This window comes from Schistocerca nitens, chromosome 6 (assembly GCF_023898315.1).
Source record: "Schistocerca nitens isolate TAMUIC-IGC-003100 chromosome 6, iqSchNite1.1, whole genome shotgun sequence".
Classification (NCBI taxonomy): Eukaryota; Metazoa; Arthropoda; class Insecta; order Orthoptera; family Acrididae; genus Schistocerca; species Schistocerca nitens.
This window is the reverse complement of record NC_064619.1, coordinates 655,307,174-655,329,165: the sequence shown is the minus strand read 5'-3', so window position 1 is coordinate 655,329,165 and position 21,992 is coordinate 655,307,174. Positions and strand designations below refer to the sequence as shown.

The following is a 21,992-nucleotide window of genomic DNA, read 5'->3' as shown; positions in this document are numbered from 1 at the left end:
TATGATTGCTGTGTTATCTTCCTCCGTGCTGTAAAAACTTTCCTGTGAGAGAAGTCTCACATGTTACATAAATGCCTTGCACTGCACCAACCATAAAATGAATTTTGTACTTTCTTGCAATGGATGATGATCTTCCAACAACCCTAACATACTTAGTTGAACTTTGTAATATGGGCTGCCAACCCAAACATTGTCAGTGGGATGGGGTTAGTAATCCATGTGTCAGATATACTACATCTTCCAATAACTCTAGCTACTGCTATGTCAGATACTGTTACCTGCTGCAGCAGATGCTGCTTTCCTGTTCTGGTAACACTGATTGAGAAATTTTGATGACATTGTGAGAGTGAAAATAATTGTTTTACAGTACCAATAGCCACTTGTCAAGTCTGTTAACTGACAGATACTCTTATTTCTCAGTGTTGAGTAACAAATCATTGTTTGAATAAAAAGAAAAACTCAGTAGAGAAAATTAAAAAATTGTGGGATAGTATACCTGGTCAGTCTTTACCTACAGTGGTGGTAGACACATATAAAAAGTACGCAACACTTCTGCAGCTGTCAATTCCTTCCTAGGATATATGAGAGGTACTGATTGTGGGAGGTCAAAGAGGAATGGCAGGTCACTTAGATCCCAGGATGAGAGGGAACCACTTCATAGAGGTACTTCCAACATTGTAATCTTGTTTTTCCAAGACTTGACATAATGATGCAATATAACAAAGGATGATTTCCTTAGTGTTGCAGCTGACATTGTTTCTGAAGGCATTTCTAATCAAGTGCTTGCCACAAAAAATTCTTGGTGTTGTCCTTGTGTGTGGCTACTGACCATTGCTGTTTTTATTTGTCGAGTTTTCAGTTGTACTGGTTCTTTCACCTCAGCTCTTATCAGGAAAAACCAGTTAGTAATTACAAATGCCTGATGCAGAAACTGATTTTTGTAGGTTTTAAGTGCTCTTATCCTTTTGGTTTAAACTAGTTGAAAATTATCCTTTGGCTGAATGCTAAGATGATTTTTAGAGGCTTCAGTTATTCTGTTCCCTTCATCACTATTCTTTTCAGCTTAAATTACTTTGTAATTTGTGCTGGGCTTTCAACTTTTGTTTACAACTCATTTCATCTACACATATAAATATGTTATCAGCCATTAGCTCCTTTCATAATGTATTTAAATGGAGTCCTTGAACATATGATGTCTTTGCTGATGGCAGATTTGTACGTATTTCTGTAATATACTTTTATGTAGTACAGAATTTGCAACACGATAGGGATGTTAAATCTGGCTAAGTCGAATGTTCAGAAAAGGCACATTTGTATGAATGATGTGGTATAAGCATTTTTTCATTTCTGTGATTGGTTTGTAAGTCTTGTCCCTATAAACACCATTCAAACCAACAAGCAGCATGACAAAGATAATTATTTTTCAGACCTTTAATTTCAATAAATTAAGTTTAAACTGTATTTTTCCATCAACTCTACTGCAGTTATATTACTGTAACTGTCACTGAACACACAACTTTTTTCGTTCTTCACTTTGTTTTCGCTTGATGGCTTGGGTACATCTACCGACTAGCAATATTTCGATATTTTAGGTTTACTGTATACCAAAGCTCATTATAAATCTAGTTTTTAATCAGATTTTCTTAGTTTTACAAGTGTTCAAGATGTTCTTTGCATGTGCACTTGTTTTCTTTTTTTGATATACACTTTTAGAAGAAGCACTTCCAGAGTTCAGCCTTGCTTCAAGATTGCCACTGGTTTTTCTTTTATTTGGATTTCAGTTTCTAATTTTCCAACTTTCTCCATCAGAAATTTATTTTCTGAAACAAATATTTTCACCAGTCCTCCTTTTGAGATGAGTCCATGTTCCATACCATTTTCCGTTCCATCCCTTTTGGTTATTTCATTAGAAAACACACATGCATGCATGCACATGTGTGTGCATGCAAACACACACACACACACACACACACACACACACACACACACACACCAATAACTTTTCATTTCACTTTTTATCTTAAATGTGTTAATAACTTTTTGTTTGAGCTTTTATTTTGTGGCTATACCACTGAAGGTTTTTTTCCTCATTATGTGTGCATAGACTGTCTGTGCTGCACCATTTCCTTCCTGTTATACTTTGGAAACATTGTCACTTTTAATCTATTGAAAACTGAGAGTGCCCTACTATACCTGCCGCCCACTCAAATAATATTTATTGAATGACATCATATTCATAAACACCATATACCTGGACCACTATTTTATTTGTCAACACCTGACTATGACTGGAGTAAACCCATATCAACAGTCAAATGCAAAAATTTGTTGAATTAACTCCTTACATGCAGGGCCCAAATATTTCTTAACTGTTCCACAATGGTAAAAACTAAACAATTTCCCTCTTACGTATAATAGCATACGCACATTCAGTAATTTGTACAGGAGGAGAAGTAAACTAAAATCAAATGATGTCATACTGCATATAAGGTTATGTGCCAATTAGCCTTACTTCAGCACAAAGAAGAATAAATTGCATTTTGATAACTTGAGCTATTGACATTATTATTATTATTATTATTATTATTATTATTATTATATGTCTGATGGGAAATATGGTGAAACTTTAACGAAAGGACGAACTTTCTGGAGTTCAGCTCTTCATACTGTACATCACAGGAGCTCTTGTAGCTAATTTCAGACTGTGTAATGTAATTCATATTAACATCATAGTATGCTATCCAGTCACATTAATCTGACCCCCTGTCAAAGGGCTGAATAACCACCTTTTGCAGTGCAGACTGCAGCAATATGTGTAGGAAGAGTGTCAGTGAGAGGCTGGAGGGCACCAACAGGGATGTGGAGCCTTGCCAAATCCATTGCCGTGGCCAGCTGCACTAGCTTTCTCAGTTGAGGATCTGTGGCAAAAACAGCTGACAGAGGTGGTCCCACAGATTCTTGATTGGGTCTAAATCCAGGGAGTTTAGTGACCATGAGAGTATGGTAAACTCATCCTGGTGCTCTTTGAACCAAGAATGTACACTGCAAGTTCTGTGACACACTGCATTATCCTGCTGGTAGATGCCATCGTGTCGAGGAAAAACAAACAATGTGTAAGGGTGGAAATGGGTCCCAGGGATGGATACCTACTTGTGTTAATCAATTGTGCCTTCCAGAATGACGAGATCACTCGGGAAATGCCACAAAAACATTCCCCAGACCATAACACTCTGATGAGCCATCTGTGTGATGGAGCATATAACATGATTCAGCTGGAAAGGACACTTGTTGCCATTCAGTGGATATTGAGTTGCAATACTGGCATGCACATTCCAGTCTTCACTGCCAATGAACAACATTCAGCATGTGTACATGAAACAGGCATCACCCACTGCGGAGGCCAATACACAGCAGTGTTTGCTGAATGGTCATTGAGGAGACACTTTTGGTAGCCCCTTGGTTCATCTTGGTAGTTGGTTGCTCAACAGCTGCATGTCTATTTGCCCATACACATCTCTGCAACCATCTCTCTTGCCTGTTGTACATGGTCGATGGATCACCACAGTTGCCTTAGCGCCAGTTTTGGATAGTGCCATTTGGCCATGCATGGTACACATGAACCACAATGGCATGTGAACGGTTTTCAGATGTAGCCATTTCTGAAATGCTTCCACCATTTGCCCAAAAGTAAATGATCATGCCCATCTGGACATCAGATGAATCACTCCCTTTCCACATTACAGCAACTGAACTATCATCTACATCCTACCAACACGCTTTATATACCTTCCACTGCTAGTGCTGTTACCTGCCCTCTGTGAGTGGTTATTGCATGCTGACACTGAACCCAGACAATGGTGATATTAATGTGGCTGGAGCTTGTATTAATATTATCATTTACTATGACTGCTGTTATTTCTTAGAGATAAATCTGTGGTTACATTTTGTGATCCTTTCTTCACATTTGTGTTGCAATGGAACTGTTCTTCCTAGAACAAAGTTTAAAAGGGTCATACAAATGCATTGCTAAAAGCACTTCTCAAAGAGGTGAAATAAAATATGTTTGGCAGACAATTGAAGACCTTTTATTTAGTCACAGAGAGTACCTCCATATAAAAGGAGCAAAATCATCTGAATTGTGTGATGTATCAATGAGTAATTTGTGCAGATCCCAATAAAGTGCTGTTTTGTAGTTGATAGATGGTTATTCTACAAGTGCCAATGATTTTCAAGTGCCCACTAAGATCTTTTGGCACTGCCCCCATGACACACACCTATTCACAGATAATGTTTTCATCTGAAGCAAAATATCATATTTCATGTAATTTGCTGCCTAATATAGAATGCAAATTTTGTAATTTCTTCAGCTGAATTAGAGGATTGTGACCAAAATTGGGTGTCAAATACATATCTTTTGCTTTTTCATGTAATGTGGTAAACAATTGATAATAAAAATTTCCTCACTACTATAGTTAAATAAAAATGTATGTAATAATCACCGTTTTGTTTTCCAGATTCAGAGGCTGTCCTCAACGTGGCATGTTCTGCGACAGAAATTTACTGATAGTGCTTTCAACTTTGAAGCAAAGTTACGACCCACACTGAAAAGCATGAACGAGTGCACAAATCCACAGGCACCAAACACAACAATTCCACATTTGTTACCATTTCTTTTGCTGCAGGATCGCACACTTGAAGATATTCTAGGTAAGTGTCTTTTGTTTCCACCCATCCATAATCGGAAATAGATGAAATTACTACCTACCTTGAGATTTTGATTCATGGAATGAATAACACACCTTTATATGCATGTCATGTGATTACTGCATTCAGTTTGCACCAGATTTTGGTAGCTGCTATAGTTGTCTTCACCAGGTGCTATGAGCAGTTGTGTTGGTTATTCTCAGTGACAATACAATGTAGCAACTACTGTGCATTTCATTCTACAATCAAACTTGAGCTCTCAGTACTAGCAGTACTCTGCCTATATATATATATATATATATATATATATATATATATATATATATATATATATATATATATATATATATATATAGAAGGAAACATTCCACGTGGGAAAAAATATATAAAACAAAGATGATGTGACTTACCAAACGAAAGTGCTGGCACGTCGATAGACACACAAACAAACACAAACATACACACAAAATTCAAGCTTTCGCAACAAACTGTTGCCTCATCAGGAAAGAGGGAAGGAGAGGGAAAGACGAAAGGATGTGGGTTTTAAGGGAGAGGGTAAGGAGTCATTCCAATCCCGGGAGCGGAAAGACTTACCTTAGGGGGAAAAAAGGACGGGTGTACACTCGCACACACACACACATATCCATCCACACATATACAGACACAAGCAGACATGAATATATATATATATATATATATATATTTAAAAACAAAGATGATGTGACTTACCATACGAAAGCGCTGGCAGGTCGATAGAAACACAAACAGACACATACATACACACAAAATTCTAGCTTTCGCAACCAATGGTTGCTTCGTCAGGAAAGAGGGAAGGAGAGGGAAAGACGAAAGGATGTGGGTTTTAAGGGAGAGGGTAAGGAGTCATTCCAATCCCGGGAGCAGAAAGACTTACCTTAGGGGGAAAAAAGGGCAGGTATACACTCGCACACACACACATATCCATCCACACATACACAGACACAAGCAGACATTTGTAAAGGCAAAGAGTTTGGGCAGAGATGTCAGTCGAGGCGGAAGTGAAGAGGCAAAGATGTTGTTGAAAGACAGGTGAGGTATGAGCGGCGGCAACTTCTCGTTATCCGCCAGGCCTCAACCTCCGCTAATTTCAAGTTGCCGCCGCTCATACCTCACCTGTCTTTCAACAACATCTTTGCCTCTTCACTTCCACCTCGACTGACATCTCTGCCCAAACTCTTTGCCTTTACAAATGTCTGCTTGTGTCTGTGTATGTGCGGATGGATATGTGTGTGTGCGAGTGTATACCTGTCCTTTTTTCCCCCTAAGGTAAGTCTTTCCGCTCCCGGGATTGGAATGACTCCTTACCCTCTCCCTTAAAACCCACATCCTTTCGTCTTTCCCTCTCCTTCCCTCTTTCCTGACAAAGCAACCATTGGTTGCGAAAGCTAGAATTTTGTGTGTATGTATGTGTCTGTTTGTGTTTCTATCGACCTGCCAGCGCTTTCGTATGGTAAGTCACATTATCTTTGTTTTTAAATATATTTTTCCCGCGTGGAATGTTTCCCTATTATATGCATATATATTTTCTGGGGGGGGGGGGGGGGTTATCAGTGGTGCTTTGTAGGAAAAGCAACAACTTGTGACTTGGCTATTTTTAATGCATTTGGAGCTAAATATTGTATATTTATTAAAATTAGGTGTCCATGGAGATTTATCATGTCTTTCATCACAATTATGTTAATAGTGTCCATGCACCAGCCCTCTATATGCAACAGCCACCAATTTGCACAGTTTCTTTCAAAATATCTTAACAATTTACTCAAGAAATACATGAAAACTGAGAGTAAACAACTTTGTAACCAACTTCAATGAAATTTGGAACATTTTCTGCAGCATAGAAAGTTACCCCAAGTCAGATATTAAAACTTTTTCTTAGGTACGTTTATTCACTGAGGTAGATTCGATATCCAATAATGTACTCAATCATTAGAGCTCGGAAATGTAGCATCAGTACTGTTCGAGCTCCAAACTACTTCTAGTAATAGGAATAAATGGTTTTGTTAATTAGTAATACAAAGCTTAATAACTGCAGAATGCACAGTAATGCAAAAAACTTGTTTGATGAAATATTTTTGAAGTTGCCAAAAATATTTTGCATCATTCAATACATTTGTAACAAAAATGATAGAAAATTGGACAGGAGAAGAATGTTAGAAAGTGCTATTTAAGAATGAAACATGATAATTAAATCATTTTCCTTCCATAAAAAGGAAGAGAGAAGTATGACATTGGAATAAAAGACTTTTGTAAAATGATGTTTCTGACTGCCAAGGAAATTTCATCAAGACAAAAAGGAAGTCATTAATACAAGACTGTCCTTCAAGCAGCCAGAATAGAGGCAGCTGGACTGCCAATTTTAGCTCATTTTTCAAAAATCATATTTCTTCAGTAAATGCAGTAAAAGGTACAAAACAACACTATGGGTATAATTGAAGTCTTTATTCAAAAGTAATCACTAGAGGCCTGAGGACAACTATCCCACTGTTTCATGAGCTGAAGGATACCCATTTCCAGAATTCCTATAGTTGTGACAAGAGCCAGTTCTTCACTGTGTCCTTCAATTCATCGTACACGTTGAAACACTTCCCTCTGAGGTGTTTTTTTACTGAACCAAACACATGGAAGACACAGTCTGCCCCCGGTAGCTGAGTGGTCAGCGCGACGGACTGTCAATCCTAAGGGCCCGGGGTCGATTCCCGGCTGGGTCGGAGATTTTCTCCGCTCAGGGACTGGGTGTTGTGTTGTCCTAATCATCATCATTTCATCCCCATCAACGCGCAAGTCGCTGAAGTGGTGTCAGATCGAAAGACTTGCACCAGGCAAGCGTTCTACCCGACGGGAGGCCCTCGTCACACGCCATTTTCGTGGAAGACACAGGGTGACATGTCCAGGATGCAGGGCAGATGCTCAAGCTGCTCCCACGTGAACTTGGCAGTTAGCTTCTGTGTGACCTGGAAAATGTATGGATATGCGTTATCGTGGTACAGAATCATTCCTTCAGTGTGCAGGCCAGACCATTTGCTCTTGTTGGACTTACCTAGGCTGTGTGTCACAGTACACTTCACTGTCGATGATTTTTCCACACCTGAGGAATTCAATGCGTATCAGACCTCTAGTGTCAAATATGATGGTGATCATCGTGCCTGCTAAAGGCACAGCGAATAGTTTTTAGGGGGAGGTGATGACACATCTCCACAACCACCCCAGACACTACATTCATATCTTTAGATGACTCATTATGTTGTCCCAAAGTGACAAATTTCAACCGGTTTGATTGTTACAACACTTCATACCTTTTCATTTGTACACTCCTTATCTTATTATTATGTATACAGAATAACAGACATATGACTTATTTTACTGAAACATATGACTTATTTTACTGAATCGTGTTTGTATTTAGAAACAAGTCTTGTACAACTGGTATTACACATGGTATGTTCGACACCACCAAGAAGTTTATTCTGCAGAGATGGGAACTTGCCCTCCAACACTTCTTTGCATCTTGAACATATCTCCATGACTTACTGCTCCCCCCTCCCTCTTTTTTTATTGTACTTAATATACAAATAATTACTGTTTCTTCCTAATTACTAATTGAATTATTCATTTCTGTTCCCTCTAATTTATCTTTATTTCTCATTCTGCCCTTGTCTTTGAACTGATGCTGGCTCAGTGCTGACCAATGTAGCATCTGTGACGTACTTTCTGACACCTGCCCTTTCATTGTCGTCTACCCTTGACTTATGGCGGGTACCTCTAATACTGGGGTATGAGTGGTTTGCCCTTACTTTTTAACCTTTCCCAATCTATCTGTCTGCTCTTTTAGTGCCAAAAGCTAGATGTGTAACTTTCACTTTTATATGAGTCAGTTGGCAGTGTTGCCCAGCAATTCTCTCTCGCAATTTATTAGTTTTCTACGTCTTTTCTTTATTATTTAACCTGACCATTCAGCTGCAACTAAATTTGGATCTGAAAGTAAATCATTCATTTCTTATTCAGAACTAGGATAATTGAAAACTTCTTCCAGTACTACGGAAGTGTGCGAATGGTGGTTCAGCTAACACAATGCAGGATGCCAATAAATACAGAACTATTGAAAATTGCAGATTGTTGATACTCCAGCAACTCTGTGACAGCACAACACAGACATCCTTCTTTATATAGTTCAGACAGATCATCAAAGTGGACAACAGCCAAAGTGTCATCCTTATTCATTTACGATTGATGTTGAAAGAAGGTACACCATGAGTATGAGCACAAATTTTCACTCACAGCAGGTGCCAGACTCGGTGCCACCTGACTAACTGCCAACAACAGTAAACTGACTGTAGATAGGCACAATGACGAAGACTGCTAAAATATTAAAGCTTTTGGACAAAGTCCATCTTTGACAGTAGAAAACACATACACACACGTTCACACAAGCACAGCTCACCACACATGGCCACTGTCTCAGGGTGTTGAAGCTCAACTGTGACCAAGTGGTGGGGATGAGTGCTAGAGTAAGGAGGAGGCATGAGGTGACGAAGAGGAGGGACACCAGGATACAATTGGGTAAAGATGCTAGTGCTGCCTGGCAGTGTGTGCAGGAATTTGGTTGGGAGAAGATAGGGCTGTTAGGTGTAGTGTGAGGAGACTGTGCTGGGGTTGGGGGGAGTATAGAAGGGGAAAGGACTTGTAAGTATGTTGGCAGGATAAAAGGCCTGTATAATACTGGAGTGGAAGAAGGGAAGGGGATGGTTAGCCGGGAGACAGAAACTACCAAATGCTTAAGCCGTGGGGCTACAGTAATGACGGATATGTTGTAGCGAGAGTTCCCAACTGCACAGTTCAGAAAAGCTGATGTTGGTAACAAGGATTCAGATGGCATGGGCTGCAGATCAGTCATTAAAGACAAAGCACATCATGTTGGGTGGTATTTTCAACAAATGGGTGATCCAGCTGTGTCATGGCCACAGTTTGATGGCAGATAGACAGCTTGTTAGCGGTCGTACCCATGTAGATATCAGAACAGTGGTTGCAGCTCAGGTGGTAAAATCATATGGCTGCTTCCACACATGGTCATGCCTTTGATGGGGTAGAAGATGGCAGTGACAGAAATGGAATAGGTGGTAGTGGGGCGATGTATGGGGCAACTCTTGCATCTAGGTTTATTGTAGGGATATGGGGAAAGGGTTTGGGAGCAGTGTTGGATTAGATACAAACAAGGATACTGCATAGGTTTGGTGGGTGGCAGGAATACCACTGAAGGATGGTAAGGATATTCCTCATTTCAGTACATGATGACAGATAGGTCAAAAGATAGGTGAAATCCTGTCGATGAATGTGGGTTACGTGCTCCAGTCCTATGTGTTACCAAGTCAAGAGGGCAATCTCCTTTGTGGCTCGACAGTAGGCATTTTGGATGTGAGAGGTGACTGGAAAGACAGAATGTGGGAGATCTATTTCTGGACAAGGTTGGGAGGATAGTTTCAGCCAGTGAAGGTCTCCACGGGACCATTGGCATATTTGGAGAATGATCACTCGTCACTACAGATGCAGCCACAAAGTAGCACTCCTCTCACGGGTCAATGCCTTCCAAGACTGGAGCATCTAAGCCACATTCTCTGCCAGAGCTTCTGCTACCATTTATCATGTCTTGAACTGAGGAATATCCTCCCCACCACTCCCACAGTGGTATTCCATAGCCCACTGAGTATACAAAATATACTTGTCTGTCCCTACTCCACTCCTTCTTCCAACCCCTTGCTACATGACTCACGTCTCTGCAATAGACTTAGATGCAAGATCTGTCCCATACACTGTCACTTCCACTATCACCTACTTCAGTCCTGCCACAGGCATCTCTTATCCTATCAGAGGCACAACCACCTGCGAAAGCAGCCATGTGATGTAACAACTAAACCACGAACACTGTGCTGTTTTCTGCGTGGAAATGACAACTAAAAAGCTATCTACCGACATGAATGTGGCCAAGAGACAGCTGAACCACCCATTTGCTGAACATGGCACCCAACACAATGTGCCTCACTTTTAGGACTGCTTCACAGCCTGTGCCATTTGGATTCTTGGTACCAACAGCAACTTTTCTGAACTGCACAGGTGGAAACTCTCCCTCATCCTTCGTTCCTGTAACACTGTGGCCTAAACCTTTTCTAGGCCATGTCTCACACCTAATCATCCCCATCCCCTTCCCTTCTGCCATTCCAGTACGAAACAGATCTTCTATCCCGTCAACACACCCAGAAGTCCTCTCCCCTTCTATATTTCTCTCATTCCCCCACAGCACTGTCTCCTGACCCTGCACCTAACAGCCCTACCCCGTTTCAACCAAGTCTTGCACATTCTTCCACACAGCACTAGCACCTTCTTCCACCAATATCCTGGTGTCCCTCCTCCTACCCCCCTCATGCTACCTCCTTACCTCACTACCCATCCTAGTAAATTGCTCCTTTAGACAAAGTCAGTATCATCGAATCATGAGGCCAGTCTAATCATATTTGCCTATTTCTTTTTTAGTCTACAGTTTCTTGTCATAATAATTTCGGAAAAATTCCTGACAGTTGTAACAATATGTAAGTTATGCATTTCGTCCAGAACGAACTGTTATTAACATGTGCCAGCTAAAGATATATCTTTTCTCATCTTTCTGGGTAATGATATAGCCGTTTAACTCGCATAAGAGGTGACAAAGACATTATTACTTTGATGTTACTCATATTCATACAACAAACAACAAATGTTGACCGTCGACCATTGACAACTGTTGTATATTTTCTGCAAATAACTGTTGTTGGATCAAGCAATTGCTGTTGGGTCAAGGATGCAGTTAGTATTGTCTTGTTTCAATAAAGCATTGTTCATTGTTGATGCAACTTTTCAGACTTCGAAGTATTGTTTGGTAAAGCATAGACTTTATTATTTAAATAATTGTGACAACTGACATAGGCTGCAGTTGAAATAGGTCAAATTCAAACTTAAATGCATTGTCTAGGCAAATAAGTAATGTGATGTATGATACTGTGATTGCAGGGGTTCTGAGGAGCAATGAGTACTCCACCAGGTACATAAGAAGTGTCAGAGAATCAAACACTCAGCAAAGTGCACATTGGAAAAACAATTGTTGGGTATGGCCTTTTTTCCATTCATCCTCAGAGTGATGGGTAGAACTGGCTGTATATTGTGAAAACATGGTGTACAAACTATTTATAAACTGACAAAGGATATCCAAGTGTGTCTCAGATCAGCCAAGGAAAAAAGGGACCCACTTGCAATGTTCGGAATATATTGCATGTCCCGTACATGTGGAAAAGTCTCTGTTGGAATGACTGGACGATCTGTCAACATTGTGATAACTGAACATAAGTGGCAATGCAGGTTGGGACAGGTGGCAAAACTGGCCATGGCGAAGCACACACTGTGTAAAATTTGCCAACAAGGAAGCTCTTGCAGTCGACACGAGCTATCAGACCTGCTTCTTCAGGGAAGCTATAGAAATACATAGACATGACGACGACTTCAACAATAAAGAAAAAAAGCCTCAATGTGAATGGATCTTGGACTCCCGTGTTGCAGTGAATGACCAATGGAGATAGCAAAATGAGAACCACAGTGGAAGTGACCACAGAAAAGCCCACAGATGTTGGCACACCAGGTACATATAATCTGCAGCCACGAGCTCAACTACAGTCCACCATCAGCAGTGGAGAATGAAGCTTTAACAATGCCAGCCACTTGTGCTGCTGAAACATCATAAAAATCATCAAACAAACATCGGATGAAGACCCTGAGACAGAAGCCAACAGGAAATTTGTCAACAAATGGCCACGAAACCTTAACAATTTTGTATTTCCATCTTTCTTCAGTTACCTCTCATTCCATAATCTGTACTCATTAGACTACTCATTCCATTTAACAGTTCCTGTAATTCTTCTTCTCTTTCATTGACATTCTTTCACTGTGAATTTTGATCTCACTCTTGAACCTTTATTTTATTTTAGTCATTACTTTTTGGTATATAGATTAAACAATATAGGTGAAAGACTGCATCCCTGCCTTACACACATTTTAATCCAAGCAGATCAGAACTTTTACATATCTGCGCAGGTGCAACTTTGTACTGTTAGAGAAATGACATAGATGCATACCTTTCAAAAACCCATCGTTATGTCTTTCCTCTTACAATAACATACCAAGATATCTGTCTACTATTTGGCATTTTAAATTGTAGGTTGCTGGACAGTATTCACATTCAGATTTTTGCACTGTAACTTTTATTATAGAATGGAAATAAACCAGAATCTTTCATGTATAACATCCTTTAGCAGGAAAGGCTGACTGAAGGTAATGTAAACGTGTAGTAATGTACTGCATGTCATATGGTTTAGCTACCATTAAATTTCTTTCTTACATTTCCCATATTACAGTGTTCTTGAGCCCACTAATTATTCATATTAGTTGTACATTATGAATTAATGGAGACAACATTTCTTTGATTTGTATTACCCATAATTTCTTTATGAATTACATCATGACCTTCTGGGTATAATATGGATATGTAACTGGGAACAATTTTTCCATTGAATTTTGTTCATCATTGAAACACCAATTAGTAACAACATTTTTCAACTTCGAGATTTTCTGAAAATCCATCTCAATGATGACAATGATCCATAGTTCAGATTCAATTCAAATACTTTGGAATTATGTACACAGTTTCCAACTTCTTCAGACCTGAATTTCCATATTACTTCAACAGTTACAGTTATGATGTTCATGGGTAATTTTGGCAGTGGCTGATGACTGGCCATGGTTAGCAGCCTCAAAAAGTTCTTGGTCTATTTACTTCAAATCTTTACATGATGTTCTAATAAACAGTCAGACAGACATAGGCTGTCTATTTTTTAAACAGCCATGTACAAATCTTCAGTTAAAATGGATTGAAAGAAAGAAAATGCTGTGCTACACTTTTGAAATATGCGGTTTCACTTTCCTTCTCAGCATGTAAACAATTAGACAAATTGTTTCTCATATGTATATTCTTTTCTTCTTATATATAATTGCAAATAGAGATTGTACACACAATATTGTGCTGTTTTGTTTTCTTCCATACAGTCAGTTTTCACAGGAGACAGGAAAGTTGTATTTATGGTGTATTGGCTTATGAATAGAATACTACTACAGAACTGATTGTCTGAATTATGTAATCCTCATTTGCAGACTGGTACTGTCACTGAAGATACTATCCTCACAAATCCAACAGCTGGAGAGATCTCTCTCATAACTATATATCAATGATCCCAATTGATTTACCTATTCATTTTAAACAACTTCAACTGCAAGGCTCATGGTCAGCGGGAGGAGGGCGGGGGGAGAAGAGGGGGAGAGGAGGTGATGTTACAGAAAGGGAGGAGGAGGAGAATATGGACAGAGAATGGGGGAGGAAGAGAGGAACAGAGGGATGGGGGGAAAGGAGATTAGAACATTTATCCAGTTCCCATACATATTTAGTAGATGTGAAGCATTCCTGGGTTTGTTAGTAAATAATATTTTGCAGAAATAAAGGAGGTGTTTTTCTCTCTAATATTGTTACCATGTGCTGTTGGGTTCAATTCATGATATAAAGTATGTAGTTATAACTGTAACTAAAGATCAAGAAATGAAGCCCACAAATTTGAGACTTACTTTAGTTTTTTAATACTTAATAATAACCAAATAGTATCCTTTCTGCCTATTTGCATGTCAGTAGAATTTACCTTTATTATTGTGTTACCATGTGCTTCATCGTTAACAGATGTTGTTAATGGATGAACTAAGTTCTTTACATATATATGTATGCAGGCCCTGCACCAGGAAGCCTGAGCTGGGAGACATCAACTGCTGACCTCGGACTCGGCACACTTCTGGCACACATGGAAGCTGCACGCAAATTTGCAGAATCTGTGCCTATGTTTAGACGTAATGCTGAAATTGCACTTGGCAGTGCTGCAAAACAGGATGAACTTCTGACTGACATGTTTCGCACAGAATTCCACCTGAAGTTCCTATGGGGAAGCCGTGGTGCCTCTGTTGCTGCGGACGAGCGCCGTGCAAAGTTTGAACAGGTGCTCGCAGTAATGTCAGACAAGTGCGAGCCACCAGCATGAGTGGAGGATAATTATGTTTAATTGGCTGATTTGGCACTTAGTGCTGACCAATGAGTCTTAATTGTTGGATGGTATAAATGCTGATACAAATCAACAATGTTTTTGCTGCAGGAGAAGATATGGTGAGCAACTCTTGTTTCCAGGTCACTGAAAGGCAGTGTGAGGTTTAGAAGAAAGGGCATGGTGATAATGCAAGAAATGATGTCTTCATTCTGACCATTTCACATGGTGTCATGTTATGTTAAGATGAAGAGAGCTTAAGATTTATTTCAAACTACTGCTGCAGATAAGGTGACTAATCTGAACACACCACTGAACACTGCCATTAAGCAACACATCATAGCCTTGTGTCCAAAAAAAATTAAAAGAAACTATGGTACTTGCAAATATCAAGACAGTTGTTTTAGCATGTACATTGATTATTCATTGTCACGTCATGGGGATAGGTACAAACTTGTAATTTTTTCCTAATATTTGGATAAAAGAAAACGTACTTCTGTCATATTTTTTTCAGAGACATGGCATTGTGGATTTTCCCTCCTTAAGTTATCAAATGAAATGCATTAGATTATATAGTGAAATGATATGTGAAAGATTACCATGCATTAGGTGTTTCAATTTGGTTCAAATTTTTCATACACGTGTGCCATACATGGAACAGGTCCAGGTAGTTCTTTAAAGTGCTGCCTTAGCACAGCTAGAGGACAGTGTAACCAATATATCTCCAGGAGCTTGTGAAATGATTACATAGAGACAAACAAATCTCTGTTAATTACACAATCATAACAGTGTTTATTAAGTGTGTACACAAAGAATTTAATGTCTGAAACAGCTGGAACTAGAAATACTATAAAAATACTTAATCTGTCTTCAGGTTCACTTTACTTGCTTTACTAGTGGTGCTCTTTAGATTTATAATAGATGCTGTAGTTTAAAACTTGATAATATGTTCTTGCCATCAAACAAACGAGCAATGAAGTTTGTGCTCCCTCTCACCTTTTTTGTGTAATTTCTTACATCAAGTTTGAGACAGTTAACTAACAACTGTGGTTTTATGTTGTGGGGAAACAATATAGAATATAATGCATATGAATAATTGGAAAACATGAACATATTAATTTAAATAAATTTTCAATACACTTTCCTGTATATTTTCTCATGGATGTTGTAAGAGTATTTTCCTTAGAGCCAGATACATTTTTTCCTCCTGTGCAAATGTATTATATTTCAAATGTGGACTTGAGTCAGTACTTTCTCTCTCTCTCTCTCTCTCTCTCTCTCTCTCTCTCTCACACACACACACACTCAGAGAGAGAGAGAGAGAGAGAGAGTTAGTGTATGTGTGTAATGCAATACACTACAACTGATTATGGTGAAACTAATCACATAATATTACAATACAATTGGATTAAGTACATATATTTTACTGATTGATGATATGGCACAAAGAAGTGGTGCTTACTGTGGTAATATTTCCTTTGACAGGTGGAATTTCTTAATATCGGTTTCATATTTGTTAATCTTTTTCATGTAGCAAGTGAATATGTAAATAAAACAATTATTTATAATTTCCTGGTTGCACCATTTTGATTAAACAAGTTTCTTGACATACTAGTTAATGACTGGCTAGGTCTTTACAGAAAGCAGTAAAGTAATGCCCAATAGTTACAGCATCTACCCTAACTTAAGCACTGAATGAGTGACCATTCATGACTGTAAGTAATTTCCAGTATGTGATAACTGTATGTAATTAACAGAAAATTGTCTTCCTTGTGTTATTTAAGGTGCTTCAAATTGTTTGATGAAATTTTGTGGGATTTAAGTCTCTTGCTCGAACACAAGGTGGGATATTCCTGCTTATGAAATTTCCTTTTATACTTTTGTGTTATGTTCTAATAATACAAAGGCTCTTCATTCATTTGTTTTATATTGGGTATGTTAGTTCAGATCAGATTGTGTTGCTTTCCCAACTGCTTCTGTTGATAACAATCTGCTAAAAGTAGTTATTCCAATAGGGGAAAGCTGACTTTAAAACCTAGAAAAATGGTATGGTAACTACATGCAGTTCCATAATGATATCCAGTGTCGCTGTTGGCTAAGGATGACTCAGTGGTCAGCTACCTGTATGTGGTCCCCAAGACCTCACTGTAGAACTATATAGTCTTTTACACAGAAGCCCAAAATTATTGAATAAAATATTTCATTTATGGTGGAAGACAGATGTTTCATCCAAAACGTGAACCAAGTAACAGAGAATTCAAGTACATACCACAGTCATTTTCTGGAAAGGGTTCGATAACAGTTTCATTATTTTTGCATTTGTGTTGACTCTGTTATTCCATAACATATTAAAAAGTTTTTAAGACTTAACCATTTGTGTCTTCCGAAATTGAAATGACTTCTCATCTAAATTAAGCCTACTGCCTGAAAGTCTGGTCCCCTGTGATCTGAATGTACCTGGTGTTGAATAATACGTAGCCTGGTGGATAATAGGTGTGTTAAGCATGGACTAGACAGTATTGTAAAAGTATGAAACGTAAGTGTGTGTGCTCTCGTACAACAAAAAGTTGTTCGTTCCTGTATTATGTGCACACTGTCTGAAATTTTATGAGTTGTTTGAGATAATGCAATAGTTTTTCATTGGTTTATATTTTGGGCCTGTTCTTTACTCAGAACAGCTACAGAATTGGTCCGAGAAATAGTGAAATTTTCATTATGAAGGAAAGAACATACATCATCATTAGGATTAGCAAAGTTCCTTTGTTAGTTGTGTAAAAGAGGTTCCGTAAACAAGTTCACGTATGGCAGGATTCTTTGTTGTGATTTGCTTTACTGAATGATGCGTCTCCAGTCATCCATACGCAACTTGTACTTCCATAGCCATTATAAATGAACAGTTTCATGAACATAGATGAGCAAAAACTTTTTTATTTATGTACTATTCTTCACACAGTTGTACTCTTATGTTGCCCGCAGAATATGAGTGATGCATCAGAATGTATTTTAGAAAATTAACTTTTCAGCAAGTCTTGCTCTCAAGTGAAGGTATTTTCAGAAGCAGGCAATAAAGCACATCTGTGTTTTTGTTTGATCAACAGTGAACACTGTTATTGAGCAAAAACTTCAGTAAACTGCTGAAACTTTTTTGGTTGTAGACCAATATTACCATATTCACCGAAATGTTATATATTTTTATAATTAAGTGACACCAGCTTTGCATCTCAAAATTACACAACCACAGCTTGTCAGTCCTGGATACATTCTGGAAACATTTCTCTTCCCAATTCAGAACCAACTTGAACATAAGCAAATTAGTAAGATACAGTACAACAGATGAAGTCTTCTTCCCTTGTTTAATCGTTTTATTAAATGTCTATTTCATAATTTTTTGTGTGTGGGCATAAGGTGCAAAATTGGTTCTTATTGCAAATTTAACACTGTATCTGTATCTGTGTAAGTAGTACTGAAAACTTACATATAAGGTTGTGACAGAGACATACAAATTTGTAACTAAAGTAACAGATGGCAATTATGTACTCTGTGTAAAGCTCCTGGAACTGAACATACCCTTACTCCTAATATCAGAATAAAATGTGAAAAAAAAGAAATGAACTGGAACATATTTTCATATCTATCTTCATAGCATCAGTTTCTCTGGCATTTGTGGTAACTTTTAATTATATGTCGAGTTTTCATACATATTTCCCTGTTACTGAAAGAACTGTAGAAATATTTCTCTTTTGGTAAATAAGCATGAGAAACCACACACTTCTAGAATGTAATTCAGTTCACAGTATGTCATGACAACATGGCTGGAGATGATAAATCACTGTGAATAGCTTTCTGCCCAAAACTTATACACATACTATTACTGTATTATAAATGGCAAAGTGTATTAAAATATGCCTTTGCAAGTAAACTGACAGTATTTTTTAGTTTTTCTGCAAGAAAACATAATGAGGTAATATAGAAGAGTTATGAATTGATGTAAACATTGTAATGGGAATTACATTCATGTAATGTTTGTGTTTCTGCATAATATATTATGACAAAAGTCTTAATTAGGTCATTGATAAATGAGAAACCTTAAAAAGGGACCATTCAACACCAAAAAAAGTTTCATGTGAGCCTGTATGGCTATCTAGGATTAACTGTGGAGCATACAGTTAGTTTAGACAGAGAGACTTAATCTTTATAATCAAACCTTATAATACGATTTCATATTATTTCATGAACCACATAGCCTGTCTCAATTTATGAGATTTCTATATCTGTGTTATAATAATGATGCATATGAAAAAATAATGCTTAAAAAAATAGGTTTTTTGGACTTTCTTGAAGAGAACACCAATATTCTCTAAACCTTCTATAGATAAGTCATGGCTGTCTAAGTAAGTAGTTAGTCATAACAGAGGTGATGTACAGGTGATGTCCAAAATGAAATGAAATTAATGTTCAGAAAGTTAATGCTGTATAAAAATGTTGTAGCTGTAATTTTTGCAACACCATAAATTAAAATGTACCTCAGAGTAGCAGCTTTAGTTACCATGTGTCTAAAGAAAAAGAGAATTTTGTACATGAACCTTTTTATTGACATAATTGAAAGACAATAGTCTGTATTCTCAGATAATTAAGTATGTATGTGATTGTGACTAATGAAATAATATACTTATGTGTCTCTTCAATTGTACAAGCAACTTTTGTTACTTGCATTGCTCAATAAGTAAATGTGTTTATCTGAACAGAATGCAGCACTATTAGTTGAATGTTAGAAGAAGATTATTTATTGTGAAACATGTGCTTGGTCGCAGATGTGCTATTTTGGTAAAGCAGTTATTGCTATGCTTTTTATCTCTGTTTAAGTTCCTGGTCGGAGTAAATATCTGTTCCCATTTAAAACAGTGGCATAATATCTTTGGATGTATACGTTGTATTAAAAATGGCATATATTTAGAACTACTCAACATAAAGACTGCTTTGTTATATGTGTACATACGATGTAAACTGAAAAGTTATGGCACATAATATTTTTAATGTCTACTGTAGCAATGACAATTGGCATATATGTTACAAAGTCTCCCTTGAGAAGTCTGCTGGACATTGAAATTGTGGTACTTTTGCAGAAATGTCCAGGTGACTTGTGTAAAGCAAATGAATATTTTCTATTTGTGAGATGTATGTTTTGTTGTATATAATTACCTCCACTTGTGTATTATACTCTATGTTTTGTGTAGTAATTTTACAAGAGAATATTAAATATAATTTACAACACTTCCATTGTTTAGTTGCTTCTTTCATCCTAAAAGTTTCTCATTGATATAAAACATTTGACACTTTATTCTAAGCCATTTAAATGTATTGTAACAGATAATTTTCAAAAAGGCCTGTGTCATTATACTGATACTTTTACTGCTTATGAGCATATTTAACTGTTGCAAAAGCACAATGAAAAATTTATTCTTTTTGCACAGTAACACAAATTTTAAAAACTTATGATTCTAGTGGTATTCAGAAAATACTTTTCCCCCAGCAATCTCTTTTGTTGAAGTTGGTTTGCTTGAAAAATGGAACTGTCAGTGATAGTTGTGTGTAGGTTAGACTTTAACAGCTATTTGGATAACTGATGGGCAATAATGTGAGGAAAATCTATTATGCAAATTTTGTAAATGTAGCAAGAATGTAGGGGAGAGTTAGGTTGACTGGACCATATTTTTTAGAACTGATACGGAACATTATCTATGAAACTGTGAAACTGACTTGCACCAAATATTATTGGAAGGCTGGGTTGCACATTATCTTTACAATGGGGTGCTCATAGAGCATGTATTACTTTTAATTATTGTGAAATCTGAATTAAGTAACTCATTCACAAAGTGACCTGGTATCTGCAGGTTAATTGGACTAACAAATGTTGATACTTTTCACCCACAGATTGCTATGGAAGATGGTCGAGCATCTCTGCTACACTTCCACGTGAACTTTGATCACCTGTTATCATCCAGCAGGAGAACTCTCTCTCTCTCTCTGTCCCCCCCCCCCCCCCCCTGCCCCAATAAAAACCCCAAGTCCCCACCTCCAATCATATCTTCTTGATAAGAACTGGATTAGCACTCTGGATTATTGTATATATTTCCCTTCATGTATTTACATCTCCTACTACTTCACATCAAGTGTTACCACTAAATATTTAAATGATGCGAGAGACTAATCTTGCAATTGGATCTGCAGGTTAATTGGACTAACAAATGTTGATACTTTTCACCCACAGATTGCTATGGAAGATGGTCAAGCATCTCTGCTACACTTCCACGTGAACTTTGATCACCTGTTATCATCCAGCAGGAGAACTCTCTCTCTCTCTCTCTGTCCCCCCCTCCCCCCCTGCCCCAATAAAAACCCCAAATCCCCACCTCCAATCATATCTTCTTGATAAGAACTGGATTAGCACTCTGGATTATTGTATATATTTCCCTTCATGTATTTACATCTCCTACTACTTCACATCAAGTGTTACCACTAAATATTTAAATGATGCGAGAGACTAATCTTGCAATTGGATTCTTTCTCTTTAAAAGCAATCCTTTAATTATCCACTTGTACATTAACATTATCTGTGTATTTATATCTATTAGTTATTAGTTTGCTGATGTGGCAATGGTGCATGATTAGAAAACTTATAAGTACATTTATTTATGGCCTGCATTTTACTCATTCATTTGTTTGTTTATTCATTTATTCATTCATTGGCACATTATGTTCCATAAATCCCATCTCCGGAATGTGGAAAGAGTATAGGTTAGATTAGATTAGTACTTGTTCCATAGATCATGGATACGACACTTCGTAATGATGTGGCATGTGTCAGGTTAATAAAAGGTGTCTATCCAAGATATTACACAAAATATTACATGACACTTTTTTTTGAGGGGGGGGGGGGGATCACCCACTTACTACATCCAAAAATTCATCTAATGAGTAGAAGGAGTTGCCATTCAGAAATTCTTTTAATTTCCTTTTAAATGCTATATGGCTATCTGTCAGACTTCTGATGCTATTAGGTAAGTGACGAAAGACTTTTTTGGCAGCATAATTTACACCCTT

General features: G+C 37.7%; 1 protein-coding gene across 1 annotated transcript in view; it reads left to right on the top strand.

Moving 5' to 3' along the window:
• LOC126263555 (breast cancer anti-estrogen resistance protein 3 homolog) overlaps window positions 1–20,162 on the top strand; it is a 1,210,178-nt gene extending 1,190,016 nt beyond the window's left edge. Inside the window, exons 16-17 of the mRNA XM_049960647.1 lie at window positions 4,515–4,707; window positions 14,587–20,162. Of these exons, the coding sequence (XP_049816604.1) occupies window positions 4,515–4,707; window positions 14,587–14,891 (498 nt within the window). The 3' untranslated portion in view covers window positions 14,892–20,162. The remainder of the gene's footprint in view (window positions 1–4,514; window positions 4,708–14,586) is intronic.
• Window positions 20,163–21,992: the final 1,830 nt, after the last annotated feature.